Source organism: Cygnus olor, chromosome 7 (assembly GCF_009769625.2).
Source record: "Cygnus olor isolate bCygOlo1 chromosome 7, bCygOlo1.pri.v2, whole genome shotgun sequence".
Classification (NCBI taxonomy): Eukaryota; Metazoa; Chordata; class Aves; order Anseriformes; family Anatidae; genus Cygnus; species Cygnus olor.
The window spans coordinates 2,195,067-2,213,008 of NC_049175.1; the positions used below are offsets into that span (position 1 = coordinate 2,195,067).

Consider the following 17,942-nt stretch of genomic DNA (forward strand, 5'->3'; position numbering starts at 1 on the left):
ATCATTAACACCACCCATCCAACATCACTGCATGTTATAAACACCATTAAAATTAACCGAGGTTGTAGATACTAGGGCAACTTGCCACCTCTTCTACGTCCCACCAGCCCCATACCTTGTCACTAATATTATTGTGCTTCTCTGATTTTGACTTATAGTGCATGCACTGGTGAATGACCAAGGTTTAAGCATTCATTCAACGTTAGCATGTATAAGAGATGTAGGATACTTTCATTAATTGGATTAGTGTTATATGTGTTTCATTTAAAAGCTGCAGTGATCACTAATGGAATGACCTTGAAGTCATTATCTGTTAAGAAGCAGGATAAAAGATTGTTCTTCATGTTCAGTTGTATTTGTCATTATTTCTGAATATATTTTTCAGATAAAATATAGTTCCAGCTCTCTAACTACCTTTTTTTTTTTTCTTGTTAAAGCTAAGGTTGGCTGACCTAAGTTCTTTGAGCTTTTATTTTATTTTGTTATACTGATTCTAAAAAGTGCATTTTTTGTGCAATAAGCTTTCGGCTCTATTTGTAAGCTGTGACTTTAAACTGAGTGCTCTGGATACTGTTCACTATTTCCCTTTTTCCCTTTTTCTTTTGGGTCTTTTTTGATTTTTGTTTCATAGCTTTTCAAAAAGCAGTGTCGCCAGGAACTTGATATATTCCAGATGTCCTGTAACATTCTAATGTTATTTAGAGATCAGCCAATGGTATTACAAATATATGCTGTTCTGTACCCACCAGGTGGTTCAGAGCACTGTACCTTTATCTAAAGGTATTTTGTACTTTATCTAAACAAGTATATAGCAAATGAGTATTGTTACTAGAAGATCTCAAAGATTTTCAGTCTTGTTTCTGTACCTCCACAGCAGTTCTGGAACATTCTCTTCTGGTTGAATTGGGTTAGAGCACCATTGGCTTTAATTTTATGACCAATCCAACGTGGATCAGTCCAACATGATCCAACATGGCTGGATTCAACCCTCTTGGGTTGGGAAGGAGCAGAGAGTGCAAGCAACAAGGGGACTGTAATGTTGTTTTGGGAGATAGAGAGCAAGGTTGTTGTGTTAACAGTGAAGAGGCCAAATCTCCTTCCCCTCAGTAAATCTCCCTCTGATTCTTCTTGTTAGTAATGTTAAAAGAGCTGAGAACTGAAATGTAGTATTGCTTCTGGGTAGGCCGTAGCTCTCCTGGTCAGAGCTTTTGTTTGTCTCATGTAATGTGTTAGGTACTAGTAAAAATACAGGAGTTATGAAACAAAAGCAACAAAATACCACTAACTATCCTGAAAGGATTTCATTAAGGTTATAGAAAATCCGGGATAGTGTCACTTGGGTGAGCCTCACATTTTTCTTAATATTATAGTTGTTTTCAGTTCTTATTTAATGTTTAAATTTCTCCTTTGTTACTCTACCAACTGGGCATTAATTGCTGGTATTCATTGAAGAAGGGAGATGGATGAAATATTTCAGGTGAGTCATCTGGTCTAATTTGTAAAGGTTTCTGTGAGGAAAGAAGGGGTTTTGATTTATAAGGGAAGGTTGTCTGTTATCAAGATATGTTGGAATTTATTATCAAGAATCTGTTTTTAATTTTAGAGATTGTTTACTTAAACTACTGTATATCAGAGCTCAGGACAAATTTCTACTTAGCATTTAATTTTAGATACTTGCCATAGTGGACAGTAAAAAATGGGTCCCCAGAATTCGTGGCATCATTATGAATCTTACCTTCTGGCAGCCACTGCCCGCAGTTTGTCTTTGAAATCTCCTTGGCGCTTGTTAACCCTGCTCTGACATGTAAGAGCTCCCATTTATTTATTGGACTTTGCCCATTTATGAAAAAGTTCAGGAATTATTAATGGTTTAGTATCTATTAATGCATTACTTGGGTGGAATTCAAATTCCAGTATTTATGGTAAACCCCTTTATAATGAAATGAGCATAGAAATAGGAATGGTGATTCTTAAAGTTAAGTGTCTTTTGCTATCAGAACAATTGTCTGTAAAATATGATTTTACAGCTTTTTGTTTATAACCATAAATAAGAAATAAGCACTTTACGTATGAAGGAAAATGATTAGGAATATTTGTGTAGAAGATAAAAATAAATAACCTGATTCATGTATTGGATACACTGTCATGGACTCTGTTTTTCTGCAGAAAGCTGATACTGTACTCCATCCAACAGTGAGTTCCCATCAAATGATTGAGCTCATGTGGTATGGCAGGGCAGGTAGCACGTGCACATTCTGTGTCAGATATGAACATCCAAAAGCTGAAACTAAGACAGGGACGTGCAATTCTGACATGGTTTGGTTTTCACTTTACAGGCCTGATTTCTGTTCTTGGCCTGGTACAGCGTGGAAGGAGTTTACAGTCTCTGGCATTGTGAAATAAAACCCATCCTTTTCCTTTCTCCTGGGGGGAAAGCACATGAAGCTTTCATTTTCATCAGTAGTATCTTTTTCTTTTTAAATTATAGTATAGAACATACTGGCAATAATGCGTTCAAACCAAGGGTCCATACAGTCCAATAATCTGTCTCTGACTGTGGTCAGTAGTGGAAGAGTACAAACCCAGGGAAACCTGTAATGGAGCTTACCATGTTTTGAGTGATCCACAGAGACTGAGAGAGAGGGAGAAGCATTAGTGCCTTTGAAAGACATTCTATTTATACAAGTACTGTACAAAAAATTAAGCCATGAGCAATTGTGGGGCATATAATAAAGGATAAGCCAGGAGAGGACAGAGATAGCTGTGTGAATCAGTATGGACGAATGTTGTAGAATTTATAAATCAAGAGGTGATGCAAAAAAAGGGAACAATTGTATGTAACGTAAATAGCGCTACAGCTTTTGTTTATTTGGCTGAGCTTTTCATGCTGTATGGAACATGTAAAAGAAGCTCTTTAAAGGTAATGGCATTTCTGTATTTTTGTAACTTTCTTTTTAGTAGTGCTTTATTCAATGAAATGTTAATCTTGAAAATATTCATCATCAATGCTAAGTATGAACAATAGTAATCAAATTCCATGGCTCTTCATATAAAAGCAGAGCCCATCCATCACAAAGCATGCCCTATGGCTATATATCAATTTTAAGCACTAAAGTTACACAGTATTATCTTAGCATTAGGTTAACTGTCAAATAAAAATAAAAATTAATAAGCTGGAAAAAAGAAAGAAGAGGAGACATTCCTCATTTAAAATCCTTAACTGATCTGGCGTAATTGAAATGTCTTTTAGTAGAAATGTTAGCTTTAATTCAGATAAGATTCAGCTCTCAATACCATTTTTATGGTAGCCCAATAATTCCTGGGGTACGAAACTATCAGGTATAAATGCTGATGAAGTCCAGCCTTCCTCCTCCAATCTCATTGACAAGAAGCATATGTTTGGAATTAAAGAAGATCAAGCAAGTTTTCAACATTGAGGTCTCTGCCTCTTCACTCAGACAGGTTAGTGGTTTAAAAATTCCACACAGATAGCAGTCTTCAAACTTCTAGTGCCATTTCTTTTGTGGTCCCTTAGAGACAGTGTGGATCTGGGGCATCTGGCTGCAATGGTGGTGGTGGTGTTCTTTTTTTTTTTTTTTTTAAAGACAAAAAACATTGTGGAAAAGAGCTGCTGAACACTATTTTGGGTTTACAGTTTAATAACTATTAAAGCAACTGTGATAGATTTTGTCTGGTTGAATCTGTGTCTAGGACTAGATGATACCAGATAAGGTATTTTTTCTGTGGAAGGATCAGAGCAACAGAATATTATTGCTATGCTTTCATTTATTTGGTTTTAGTGGAATGTGATATAAGAAATACCACTTTGATGTCTTTCCTTAAGAAATTAAGGATATCAGAGGAAAGAAATCATGCAAATTCAGTCTAATGTCTTTGTTATTCCATTTGAAATACTGAAAATATATGTATTTTCATCTGATTTGTGATTTGATCAAGAATTCAACTACTCACTAGTGCAAGAAAATATTTTTAATCAGTCAAGCCTTTAATTTTTCAAGACTTGTAGGGAGGCAGCCTGTTTGTCAATGCTGACTGCATGTTTTTCTAAATTGCTTGGTTTTGTTGTCAGAATTATTTTGTATATAATTCCAATGTATTTGTGTAACACTTAAGTCAATGTGTAGCTTTTTTCCTGTTGTTTTTATAGTTATTTATTTTAAAGTTGCTGATCATGCCTTGCTTGTCATAATGAGATTGTTAGTGATAATATTGTAGTTTTCACGAAGCTTGCAAGTGCATTGTAAATTTTCAGTGTTGGAGTAAAAAGTGCTAGGTAAACAAATTAAAGAAAGCTCCTTCTCTTGATTCCCTCTAATGTTAAAACACACATCTCTGTTGATGCTTCTATTTTTGGAGTTTCAAGATATAAAATAACTTACTCTAGACAGATTCTTTTAAAGTTGTGATCTTATTTCTGCCTTACATAAACAGGTTTTAACATTGCAAATATGTTTAAAAATATAACAAGAAAATTTTTCCTCTTGTTCCTAAAATGAACAGATTGGTGTGATGAATACATGGTATTACTTTCATTAATTCCACCATTTCTTTGTCTGCTTTGTTATGGAGAACAAGAGAAACTTGGGTCTCTTTCCAATGAGCGGATGAAAAATAGGAATTTACAGAAATTAAAATGGCCTCTTCCTGTTTCTAATTTAAAATTAAAAAGTAAACAACATTTTTCTTAATGCACTGTGAGCTTGAACAGCAAGCAAATATTTCTGTTCTGGTTTCAAACAAAGAATGAGCACCAAAAATATTTTGTCTGATGATCACTGGGGTGCAGCTGGGGATGAGTAATGTTAGATCATGTTGCATTTAGAAACAATCAACTGAAGTAGTAACTGGTAGTTCAGAAAGATCTATTAAAAAAAAAAAGCATATAATTGCTAAATAAGTTATTTAACTTTGCACTGTAGATGCTAAGATTTTGTTCTTTTCAAGTGTGATGACAAAAGACCGAAAACACTTCTAATGGAAATATCTAACGCATTACTGTCATAAATGTTCTCTCAATGTGTATATATAGAAAGAGAACAATGGGCTGCAATGTACTGCATATTCTGATAAAATTCATTTAACAGCTGAATAAGCGATCTTAAAAGCACCTGTTTCAGGCCTCTACTTTATATAATATAATTAAGCATTTTGTTCACTTGTTGACTGTCCTCAAACTTGGCTGTTGTCCTGCTGATTGTATTTTCTGTATGAATGTTTTGCATTGGCAGAGGTCTTTAATAAGAGGTTACTAGCTCCCCCTCTCCCAAGTATTAATAGTATAGTAGGCATAATTTGACATGATCAAAAATTGGCAAATTACCATAAAGCAAAAGATTGAAATAAGTGGCTAATTTTCACTGTTCTGAAAGGTTGGAGGTAGCATAATTCACTGTTCTGTAGCCCTGTACCAGTGAGGGTAAGCAATAGGATAATTTTGTTGCTGGTGATATTTTTCAGGTTAGTTATAAGACCCTTTCTCAGGTATAATTAGGATAGATGCGTAAGCAACGTGACAGCATATAAAAATCATTGTTGGTGAAAATAATTCACATTAGTTTGAAAAAATAATGGTACTTGTTCACACATCTGACAATTCTAATATAACTGTCCAGCTACGGAGGTTGATCCAAGTTTTATTTCATCTGAAAAACAAGAATCTGTAGAAGGAAAGAAGGAATAAAAAAGGCTATTAAAACTTCACAGTGGAGTGGCCTTACCTCCAAAGATATATTGAATTCTAGATTTATAAATGTATGCAATTATTGCAATTACAGTTTGGCTTTGACTATGACAGATTCTAAAACTTTCCCAAAGTAGTTCAGATGTAAAACACAGTATGTCTTTTTTGGCTTAAATTAAAAAAAAAAAAAAAAAAAGGAAAAAAAGGCACCTCCCACTCGCCTCACCCCCCAAAAGCAGAAAGGAGAAAAACAAGAAAAACACCCAACAACCAAAAACCACAGTACTGAAGAGATCTCCAAACACATCTGTATTAAAAACCTTGCTTGTTATTCCCAGTCTGGAGTTGGCTACCTTCATTCTCTAGGAATTCAATCTTGATATGCTCTCTTTTGCATTGAAGAATGCATAACTCAAGTTTTATGCTCTTTATACACATTTGCTAACTGGCACTCCTTTGTGATATCTTACTAGGGTTGAAATAAATTGATATAGGCCATGTTATCTACCATTCTAAACTTCTCTTGCAATTCTTTTACAAACCCTTTCAAGTTTATCAACCTTCTCTAATTGGGGATGTTACAGTGGAAAATTATGCTCACATCTTCCTTGCACTTGTTCCAGATATAAAAATAGTTTCCTTATTCGTTCTTAATATTCCTGTAAATACCCATTCAGTCATCCGGTAATCCCTTCTGACCACAGTGTTGTGTTGTGTAACTCAGGAAGAGTTGATTAGCCATCATTACACTGAGGTCTTTTCAGAGGCTTGGAAGGACTCCACATGGCAGTGTGTCCAGTTGTGTTCTGTGCTTCTACAAGAATAACTTTACGTTTAGCCATGTTATAAAGTACAACCTCTTCTTTTTGAAAGAGATATTACAGAACAGGAAAGAGTTCACAGAACAGTGATAATAAATGGCACAAGATGTGGAAAAACTCATGAATGCAGCAAGGAAATATTATGATAGCTTTATGTTAGAATAAGCACAAATAAGAAAAGATGATGAAAATAATTCAGTTGTCTAGAAAAGGTATGTACAGAGCTTTGCCTTTATAATAGCAGTTAAAAAGTGTGTGTGTGGTTACATTTGCAGTTGGATAAATTAATTATACTTTCATTTGAAAGGTGACTAGATTATGCAGTCTGGTATGGGGTGTCATTGGTGTCAAGAAACAAAAAAAACCAACAAACGTCAGTATTGGCAAGATTATATGAACAATAAAGATATCATTTGTTTGATACAAGGGTGTTTGGAAATGGTGAAGAAACTTGTTTCAGAGTTAGAACCAAATTCAAGTTGAAATAAAAACCTAACTTCTGCCTAGTCTATTCTGAAGCATTTCCTTAGTGTTGCTCAAGACAGCATGGGGAACGATGACCTGTGAGTGACAATCCTAGTGCAGTTTTGATCCATTAATATTAAGCCAACCTAACCTCATAATGGAATATCAGCATTTAGTATTCCTGTGATGAAGCCTAAGTTAATTTTAGATACAGAGAATACTGAGTCTTCTGAATGGAAGGAATGGATCATGAAAGTGTTTGGAGCCTTCTGAGCCACATTGGTTCACAATGGCAGTGATTTTGGGCATTTTCAAAGTAGGTGGTGTGGCACATTTTCTCTTCAGGAAATATTTAAAGACAGGTTTACTCTTTTGGGGATAAAATTAGAAACATTTCTGAGTAATGATATAAAGGACATGGCTAGCTAATTCTCGTCTCTCTATATATATCAGTACCTCCAAATATGACAAGAATAAAATTTATAGAACAAATGAACAAACAAACCATGTAATAGCAATTTCAGTCATGTCCTGAATATATCCTATTTATCTATATTTTTTTAACATGAATTCTACTTGCAATGGTGTTGTACCTGTGAGGCAGTTTCATAAAGGCACTATGTTTTTTATATAACACTTTGTCCCTTTAGAAATTATCATGACGCATGTCAGGAGCTTTCACACTGAAAAAAATATGTCACATTAGCTTCCAAGTTTCTGATTGTCTAAATAACACAGTAACTCAACATACAGCTGTCTGGCATTTTGACAGTACAATAACCCATAATTCTTTCTGCCACTCAGCACTTCAAGGTTAGCATTTTGTAGTTTGCTCTCAAGGAGTATTCATTTAAATTTTCAAGAGGCAAAGAGTTGAATGCTGTCTTATACCGTTCTTTTGATTTATTTTTTATTTACTTTTCTATTGTATTTCATTTTTTTTAATCCGTATGTGTGTGTATATATGCGTGTGTGTGTATCTTTTAACCTGCCTCTATCCAGGAGGTTGGATGTTCATCTAAATCTTGTATTTTCAGAATATTGAAGGCAGTGAGTATAGCAGAACATCCTATAATACGAGTTTATCATGCCATATTGGAAGCATCACATCCTCTAGTATATTGCAAGGGACCACAGAGTGGCTTAGTTATCAGTAATCTTTCCATAGGAAAATGTGGAGTGAACCAGCGGCTTTTGGGAAGATTGCTTCCAGTTCTAAACTTAAGTCATGAGATTTTGGTGCAAATGGCAATTGGGAAATTTATAATGAAATATTTGGCCAAAGTTCTGTTTGTGAACTTAATGTAGCTTCATCTTGTAGGAATTGATTTGTAGAGTGAGTGAATGCTTAATGTTTGGCAAATCCTTCAGTCCTATGTATTGTCAGATACATAGACTGACTTCACCTGAGTTTATTTACAGGAGTTTTTCAAACTCCTCAGTGACAAAATAAACCATTTTTTTTATAACAGGGAATTTCTGTTGCGAAAGTGGGGATTAGTAAGTAAAGAGAGGTCCACAATGGAAATAATGCTAATATTGTAGATTTTGGTGCAAGTAACATATTTTAAATTTTCGGTGCTAGTTATTCCTTGGGTAAATGTTCTGGCCTGCATTGATGCATATCAGTGTGCATGTCCAAAGACCTTCTGCCATCTCAAACTGAATTTCTTGGCAAAGAAAACATAGAAAAATAAGATTCTGATTTTTCTTTTTTTTAAAGAATCTGACTCAGGCAAGTTGATAGAATTGTCCCGTTAAGACTCAACCTGTGCCTCTGTTTTTCCCCACCTTATATGTACAGATTCATGGCTCAGTAAAGACATTCAGTGAAGCTCTGTGTTATTTTTGCAAAGATCAACATATTAAAACCTGACCTAAACATACCAGAACCTCAGAAACAACAGTGCTGTAGGCACTAATTTTCTGGCTACTTTGAACTTAGGCTTGCAAGGCACAGTATGTGTATTTATGGTCACAATGATTACTATATTGGAAAATATTTAGGTTTTGTTATTAGAAAAGAATTAGGTTTTGTATATTGCAAGTGAATGCGATTAAAAAAATAGAAATATACTGTGGTTTAGAATACATGAAAAACATTACTTTTGTTATTAAAAAAGAATGTATATACTTCCATGTATATTCTCCAAAAACAATTCTCTGGGTATAAAGAATTGTTTATAGCTTTTAAAAAATAATAATAAAAAAAATCTCAACATGTATTACTAGCATGTTTGTGCATGTACAGAGTATATATGTCCTAGAAACACACAAAGATACATTAAGTGGATTTTTTTTCTTTACTGCAATTGCTTTTCATATGGTCCTGAGAGGAATATAATCCGATCTCTTAAGTCTTGGGAAAACAAGACTTAAGTGTTTTAAAGGAGCAATTTGACCAGTTTCGACCAAAAGAATTGTCAGTAGCATATCTGAATAAACCAAGGTGAAATTAAGAACTGTTTAAAATGCACTGTTTAGAAACAGTCAACCTCTATATTACTGCTGAGTTTCTCCTGAACACACTTAAACTTCTACGTGATTGCTCCTTTCTTCCTTTCTGCTGTTTTTTCCTTCCAGTTCTTGAGAGGAGCTGCAGACTGGAAAAGAGAAGGCACACACCGAAAAGATTTAACTCTGTAACTTAATAAATAAGTCCTTACTTAGTGGTACAAATAACAGAGATTGAATACCATTACAAAATGTGCCTGAATAGCTAGGTGAACTGGTTGTACAGGATGAAGGCAGCTGATAAAGTCACACAACTCTTGCTGAAGTGCAGCATTACAGCCTCTTGAGGCATCACGCTGTGGCTGGCGCCTTATTCAAGGAGAAAGGCCCAGCGGCGAGTGTGAAACACAGCTTAATGGGACTTTGTGGTGGTCCCTTCCCTTGTATGCCTTTGCTTTGTCTTTATCTCTTGCTGTCTCTCTCACTGTTATTTTTTCCAGTTATTCTCAGAAGCTTTGATTGCTTATTTGCTCTTTCTATTGTTGCTCTCTTGGACAGGCTTCCCTCCTTCTGCATCTCCTCTTTATCTTCTGGGGAACATCCTTTCTGTTTCAGGGTTTTCTGTCCTTTGAGCAAGATTTGTGCATGACAGTGAAGATGCTGGACCTCAGGATGATGTAAGTGATTGGGACATGCATGTATATGTAATTGCATGGCAGGATGATAGACTGGATATAGGGCATTTGTCAAGAGGGTGCGGGAGCACTGCCTTGCGGATAAAGGGTGTGCTTCTTATCAGCACTGCAGTAGAAAGAATGTAGATCCTGACTTGAGAGAGAGCCCTGTTGAGGCAGGTACAGTTGGTCAGTGGGTGAAGACACTGAGCTGTGTCTGAGATAAATGGACAGAGGGGGTCATAGCCATTCACTGAAATACAAAACATACTGCTGTGAGGGTGTCACAAAAGGTATCGTAGGTCTATTTAGAGGCCTCTTGCTTTTTCGGTTAATTATGAGACTAGTTGGAAATCTCCTGTATGTGGAAGATGTCACATGTTGGTTTTGTTCTGGTTTGGTTTTGGTCAGCAATTTTTGCTTTACTCTGTGGTGTTCTACATAACCTACTCCTTATTTTTTTCACCGTCTCATAGAGAACACTTTGCTATCTATATGACCTCCTTAAAACTGTGTGTAAGGTAAAAGAAATTTGTTCACATAAATAGTACTGGAATGGGCAGAAGAGCAGGTACACGTTTTGTCTGCTGCTGGAACTGTAGTTCGCAAATCTACAGGAATACTTTTGTTTAAAATTTTTGTTTGGATGAGTAATTACATGTTCCAAAGGGTTCAGCTGATACATTTATTCAGCTCACCTGGCAAAAACTCCTATCCCATCAATATGTCATCACCATTTTGATTTCCGATACCTTTCAGATGTTTAAAAAACCTTTGCCTACTATTCTCACACTAAGCCTATATGTTAGTTAACTCTGAGAACCTGTCACATCATGTCTTGGAAAATTGATTATGAAAGCATTGAGTTAGTGTTTTGTGATGCACTTGGCTACCAAAAATAGGCTTTAAGAAATAGATGCCAAATGGAAAACAAAAATTAAAAAGGTAAACAATGTAGAGTGTGGATTTTTAAAACATATATAATTATATGTTTCTTGGATGCGTTTTGATTGATTAAAAATAAAAATAAGTTGGGAACAAAGCAAACCTTTAAGTGTGTGCCTGCAGTTGCTTTCCTTCAAGTAATTGAATACAGGATTTCTTCTCTAACCCTGTTTCAGCAAGAATATGCACTGCTTAGGTATTCATTTCAGTGGCATTGACAATACTGACAATATAATTGACCTAAAAAGTTCTGGATTTCCTGTTAATGCACTTTAGAAATGTACATCAACTACAAAAAAATCATTTCTATCTACATTTCACTTGATTTCCATTTTCAAGAAAGGAGGTTTCATCATTATTATTCTATTTGAATAGCACTGATATCTTGAGAGATGGAAGGAGACTTCTATTGTATGCAGGAGTACTTTATTTCGATATTTTCTTTGTCTGATTATACATGATAAACACACATTAGTGACATTCCGTGCATGTTTTGAAGATAAATGGGATATCTCTTTAAACCGTTCCTGACACTTCGTAACCTGTGGGCTTAATGGCATATTCTTTCTTTGATTCAATAATTTGTCTGTCAAAAAAGCTGTGCTGACATTCTCGTTGTTGTGGGACTGAAATGGAAAGAAATCTCTTATCTTTAAGATAATTTTTGAAAAATCGAGGTGAACATTTTAGGATAAAAATGTTTTAAAAATGATTTCAGTTGGAAAAAAAGATGTAAGTGTTGACATTATACCAACTGCTAGATGGCAAGTGATAAAAGGAAGAATGTTATCTAAAACTGTAAGTCCCCTTGAATTAATTAGGGAATGTGTGAAATCTTAGAAATGAAGACAGTTTCTACTACTATGCCTTGCATAAGTATTAGTCCTGTCAAATGACTGGCAACTTTTAAAATAATGGACTGTAGATGTAGCTTGGAGAATCTGTTTTACTGAACCTATGTCTGTTCTATGTCTGTTCTCTGTGTAGGACATACTAATATATACCTTCACACGTGAATATGTACTTGTATATGTGTATTATCTGTGTATGTATTGATACCTGTGTGAATATACTAGTATGCTGTAGACTTGGGACCATATTACTTGTAGGACTGATGCAGAGAGGATTAGTTCAGACAGGATATGCACAACCCTTTCGTGTTTGTTTTCTTAGCAATCTCCCTTCTAGGATGCCTGCCTGTGTAATGTGGAAAATGACCCAAGCTCAGCATGAAACAGAAAAAGTCTCTCCTTAACCCCCGGCTCTTTGATTTCAATCTAATCAAATAAAAAGGAACAATAGCAGAGGCAAAAGGGCCAAGCAGTTCCATATGATTGCGGAAGCTGCCTTCATCTTTTGAGAGTTTTCACTTTCGTCTGTCAGCTGAGCAGGTTGGTTTGGGTTTCCATTTTTTTTTTTTTTACAGACGTGACAGACCTTGTGATTATAATAGTTTTAAACTGAAAATATTGTGCTTCTGTGGGAGGTAGTTTAGACAACAGGGTACCCAAGAGTACTAAGTAATGCTCAGGTTTTCCTTTCTTGGTTCTTTTCAAGGTCCATTTTTGGCAATGAGCCCTCCTCAGCGTTTTTTCCAGAGCTCAGGATTCCTCAGAGCTCCTATCAAATGTGCCTCCGGCTGGATGGCTGACTAACAAGGATTGATCTTGCACAGGGTGTCGGCCTTAATTTGTCTTTCCTGATGATTAGTCTTGTCCCGTTTACGTTGTAATAGTGAAAGGTTTACCTCCTGACTGTAGCCTATAAGTTACAATTTGAGGGTGAAGCTCCTTGGTTCACTGTGCTTGGGAGGGCTGGAGAGCTACAATGTGTTTTGAGATGCTTGTCACTGTGGCAGAGCATCAAAGAACCAGGTGGTTTAAATATATCAGCCAACCAGCAGACCAGCTGGCACAATATGTGGAATTGATAGGGAAGGAGCAAAAGTGATACCAACCTGTTGTGAATTAGAGGGGGAATAACAGAATTTCTTGGAGTCCTCCTTTTCAAGATTCATGACAGGTAGGGTAGTCAGACTCTTATCTAGGTGTGCTCAAAGGCAAAGAGGCAGTATAGTTTCAGCAACAGACATAAACCAGACCAAAAGCTCTCCATCAAATAATTTTCTCAAAAAAAAAAAAAAAATCAAAAATCAAAAAAAGAGTAATTAGAAAAAGTAATTAAAAAGATGCAAGGGCAATGTTTGCTTAAAGAAATCCAGGGCATTAGAGATCAGAACACTGTACTGAACTTTATGCACTCAGAGTTTGCAATTTGTCTACCCTGTAGCTGCCACCATTGTAAATTCTAGTTACAGTGCTTTCTAGATGACCTCTGACAGCTATTGTGAGAGCTCTTGGTCAGTCTCAGCAGAAAGGTATTGTTGCTCATTATGCTTTCACAGGTGGACAGCAGTTCTCAAGATGGGGATAGCTCATGGGGATAGATAGGGCCTAATCAAATAATTTATAATATTGCTGTATTTAGAAATCATTAAATTTGTATTGCCAGCCTGACAGGCTTCTGAAGTTTATGAAAGTGGCTCTCAACTCTCTAGTAACATTGGTCCTGACTGTGAAGTTATAAGGTGTGCTAACATTTGCAATTAGTCCCTTTGTTGTACTACGTGATACATTACATTTAAAATAGAAGGGTGTATTTAGGATAGTTATTTGCAGGTAACTTACCTATAAAGGGCAAAGGTGTTTTTTCCTAGTAGCAGGAGAGAATCTAAAATGTGTGGTCATGTTATGAGATTTCATTGGCAGATTCTAAAATTATTTGCAGATTTTTGAGAAAGCACAGTGGTATATTTACATGTGCTGTGACTTTTCCTTCACAGTTCTTTTTCATCCAAATTGAATGGACATCTAAGATATGAGGACTTTGCAAGAGTGTGTTAGATATGTGATACTTGGGAAAAAGGTGGTAGCTTTATTGACAGCGATGAAAACTGAAAAATCCAATTCAGAGTGCTATCACCATCAATAAGCAAATGTTTACTTTTCCAAGGTCTGACATCACAAATATTAATCCTTAAACATTTACTTCCGAGTTAAGCAGTAAAATTTACTGGTAAATTGATACTGAATTTTTATAATAACAGTAACCAAGATTAGTATCAATGGAAATGTTATTGTAAGCTCATCTATTTTTAATCTTTTCCAGTCTGAACCAGAACTGGTGTTTAGTTCCATCAATAAGAAATAGTAGCAGTTTGTATATTGAAATGTTCCGGAATGAGACAAAAGCTGTTGATCTGACTCCATATTAAACCTTGGGCTATTATTGCAGCCGTGTTAACAGATTCCATTGATGTGAAATGGCCTGCGTAGGGTTCACTGATCTGTCTTTGCACTAACCAACTGATGAAGTATTCAAATAAAATGATCACTCATAGATCCCTCAAAGAAGGAGTGGGGGAAAGAAGAGGGAGGGGGAGCTTTGCACAATAAACAAAGCAAAAGCACTCAATCCTTTTCAAAGACTTATAAATATTTAATAATCATCTGTCTACGGACAATCTAGAAAAAGAAATCTTTAAATAGACTGTTTTAAAGGCCAAAACCTGAATTTTAATTGAGGTAGTTTGAAGTATACATTAGTCAGTCTGGCTTTTCCTTGGCTGTAAAGGCAATTTCTTCCTGGGGTAGGGCGTGAATCTTTCAAAATGTAGCTATGATAACTGTAGGCAGATTTGTTATTGTTAAATTGCATTTGTGTTGTGGCAAAATAATGCTGCATGAGAGTATTTTTTTTGCTACTGTAAAAATAGTTTTAGGCCGGTCACTTCTGTTTTGACTGGAGGCAAATCTCAGCTGCTGTAATCGTGTACAGAAAATTATATACGTATATATGTATATAACATGTGAAATGGTGTGCTCTTTAACAACATCAACAAGTTTTTAAGAACTGCCTTTATTCTCCCCATCCTTTCTCCTAGGTCATGTTACTGAAGCCACCTGATTCAAGTGTCCCCTTGGATGAACCTCTCTTATCTCACACTAGCCAATTTCGACAGCCTAAGTGCTGAAATTGAGCCATTTTGTTCTCTGTAAAATAAACCCAGGTCCATTATGCGTGATTTTTCATTCACACACCCCTCCCCTTCTCTTCATTTTCTCCCTCCTCTCGCTACTACAGCTCTGTGAATGTAGAGTGGCAACATTGTGAGGACCAGTGTTTTCACTCCAGGCATGTCAACTTCAATCTGCTGCGATTTGGTGTGAAATCTGTGCCATGGTGTGGGGCAGAAAGGTCAACCCCCCCATAATTGATGTTGCTTATTCATCTGCTTCCCGTGTATTTTTCTCTCCACACACTGGCCTTTGTTTGGATAAATTGTTTGAAGATTTACTGTAGTTCTTAAAGCCTGAGAAGCGGCTCCTGCTGTACAACTTCAATGTCCCCGCTAGGCAGGAGGCTCAGCTAGGATGACACATAATGGCATTTAGACAGAAAGATCTTTTCTCCCGAGACAAAACATAGAGGACATCTTCTAGCGTAACAATTAAGGCAATTTTCAGACTAATTTACTATGGAATTGCTTTGTACAGTCCCCTTGTACACTGATATTTGATATGTTAATTGCTATGAAAAGCTGAAATATTATTCTGAAGGATTTATAAACTTCAGCAAGTCGACATATACATGGAGAGGGTGAGAAGGCAGGAGCAGAGAGAAGAAAAACTTTGAATAAACGTGATGATTTAAATTCCTCATAAGTACTTTTCAGATTATTAAGGAAAACCCTCAATGATCATAAAGAATCTGAATGCAGTAATTTATTGTATTTTGGGTCATCAACCTTTGTTCTGCTTATGTTAGCAAATGGCTTCATTTGAGGAAGGAAAAAAGAAGTGCTGTTTAGATAATACTTGGCGGGGGGGGGGGCTTACTGGAGGTTTGAAAATCAGTTTTAGTAAATAGAATAATATCTAAATTCCTTGCAATTTCAGGTTTCCAGAGAGCATACGTGTAAGTACTTTTGCCCTGTGGTAATAAATGCAAGGACATACACCTACAAACTTTAAAGAAAGTCTGTGTCCTTGTGGCTGTAGTCCTGAAAAGTGTGCATAATTTACTGAAAGAAATCCTCAAAAATAGGAGAAACGTTTGCTTCTTTAGTAAAGAAAAGAAGGAAAAAGCTTTATCACCTCGTAATCCTGCCTGTAGATTGAATAAAATAGTTTGAAATCATTGTTTTGATTCCCATTGACTGAAGGCTAGAGCAGCTTTATTGGTTAAGCTGTTAAATCTGCTGTGGTTTAAACACCTTTTTTTCCATATGCACCCTTGTTTCAATTGACCTTGAAATGCATTATCTCATCCTTTTTTATTTTTCAGAAGAAAATGTCTATTGCATCAGATCATTTGAAGCTGTCTTAAAACACTGAATAAATATGCTTTACTACTATTCTTCTAATATTTTCAAGGATAATACGAAAGTATAATCCATGAGTGTTTCTTTTGCGATCTACTAGATAGTGCTGACTCCACTTGGTGGTTCACTAAGGACATTCTGTCTGCAAGTAGTAAGCAGAGATGTGGGAGGCACCCTAAATACTCTTTGATTTAGTTGTAGAATACAAATAAACTGCATCTGGAAGAACACCCAACACTTTCTTACCTAACGTGGCAATGGTAAGGTGTTAGAATTCTAAAAAAAAAAATAAAAAAATAAAAAAAAATCATTACTTTGTTCAAGAATAATGGATTAAAGAAAATCCTTTTAAAATTGAAAGCAATTGACAGCAAAATTCAAATAACTGAGGTATTATAGAATGCCCATTACGTGGGATCTAGAGCAGGTTTATGGTAGTGCATGCACCTTAAAAGCAAATCTCTTGTGCAGTTGTACTTGTTTCATTCTGAGTGTAACTCCATTCATGGACTGAAAATCTTACTAGCTTCTATTTCAAGCTCAACAATGTTACCACGATATTTTTGTATGAATAACTTGCTTTTGCAATATCTTCTTGTTATATGTCTGTCATAATGAATTTGTGTGAAAAGTGTGTGCAAAAATTCTTGTTATATAATCTGTGCATATCTTAGTATCAGCTGTGGCATTTATTTTATGGATTTGGCACTTCTGTATATTCTTATTAGTCAAGTTTCATTTGTGCTCATTCTTTAAATTAAAAATGCCTGTCATTACTTGAAATCTTCTAAAATAATGCACGTAGTCTGTCATTTTTAAAACCACCAGTATACGTCAACAACTGAAATTTCACTTCCTTTTTATTCTTCTTAAATAATACAAATGCAGTCTTGGATATATGTGAAATTTAGAACAACAATAAATCTGAGATTCCAACATCAGTAAGAAAATAATTGTTTCATACAATCCACTCAGTTTATTAGACAGTGTGACCATTAAAGTACCAATGCAAAGCATCTGTAGCATTGAAAAAATAGAAACATACCTATGTATTTTTACATATATTCCATTTTGAAATATTGGGTAAGAATCATGGTAATCTAGAGGTCTGCAAACAAAAGTTAAATGAAACACTACAGAAATTATACCTCTTTTAGCTTCCTAGCTACTTTAATAGATGCTGTTCTTGTTCCTTTTAATAGACAGAAAAAAAAAAAATCCAATTTATTTGCATTGTTCTTCCTGCTATACTTGGAATATAACCTTACAGCGTAAGGCTAATTTCTTATTTCCTTTCCTTGTTTAGAAGCGGTTGGAAAACCTAAAAATATATTACCTTTTTGCAGGGCAAATATATTACCTCTTTGCTTTGCTTTTCCTATTGGGAGAAGAAGCAATATTTGAATTAATTTAGGTTTATTTTTAGTGAAATGGCAGCTATAATGCAGGGATAACTGCTTCTTGTGTACCTCTGAAGTTATGTTATACGGGAGCTACAC

The 17,942-nt window shown here is 35.5% G+C and overlaps 1 protein-coding gene across 5 annotated transcripts in view; it reads left to right on the plus strand.

Annotated features, from left to right (window-relative positions):
- Positions 1-17,942, plus strand: part of LRMDA (leucine rich melanocyte differentiation associated) — a 691,516-nt gene that overhangs the window by 352,092 nt on the left and 321,482 nt on the right. The window contains exon 2 of one of the 5 annotated variants that reach the window (XM_040564608.1): positions 10,000-10,118. The exons of the other annotated variants lie outside the window; for them this stretch is intronic. Within the exon in view, the coding sequence (XP_040420542.1) occupies positions 10,087-10,118 (32 nt within the window). The 5' untranslated portion in view covers positions 10,000-10,086. The remainder of the gene's footprint in view (positions 1-9,999; positions 10,119-17,942) is intronic. 5 annotated transcript variants of the gene reach the window in all.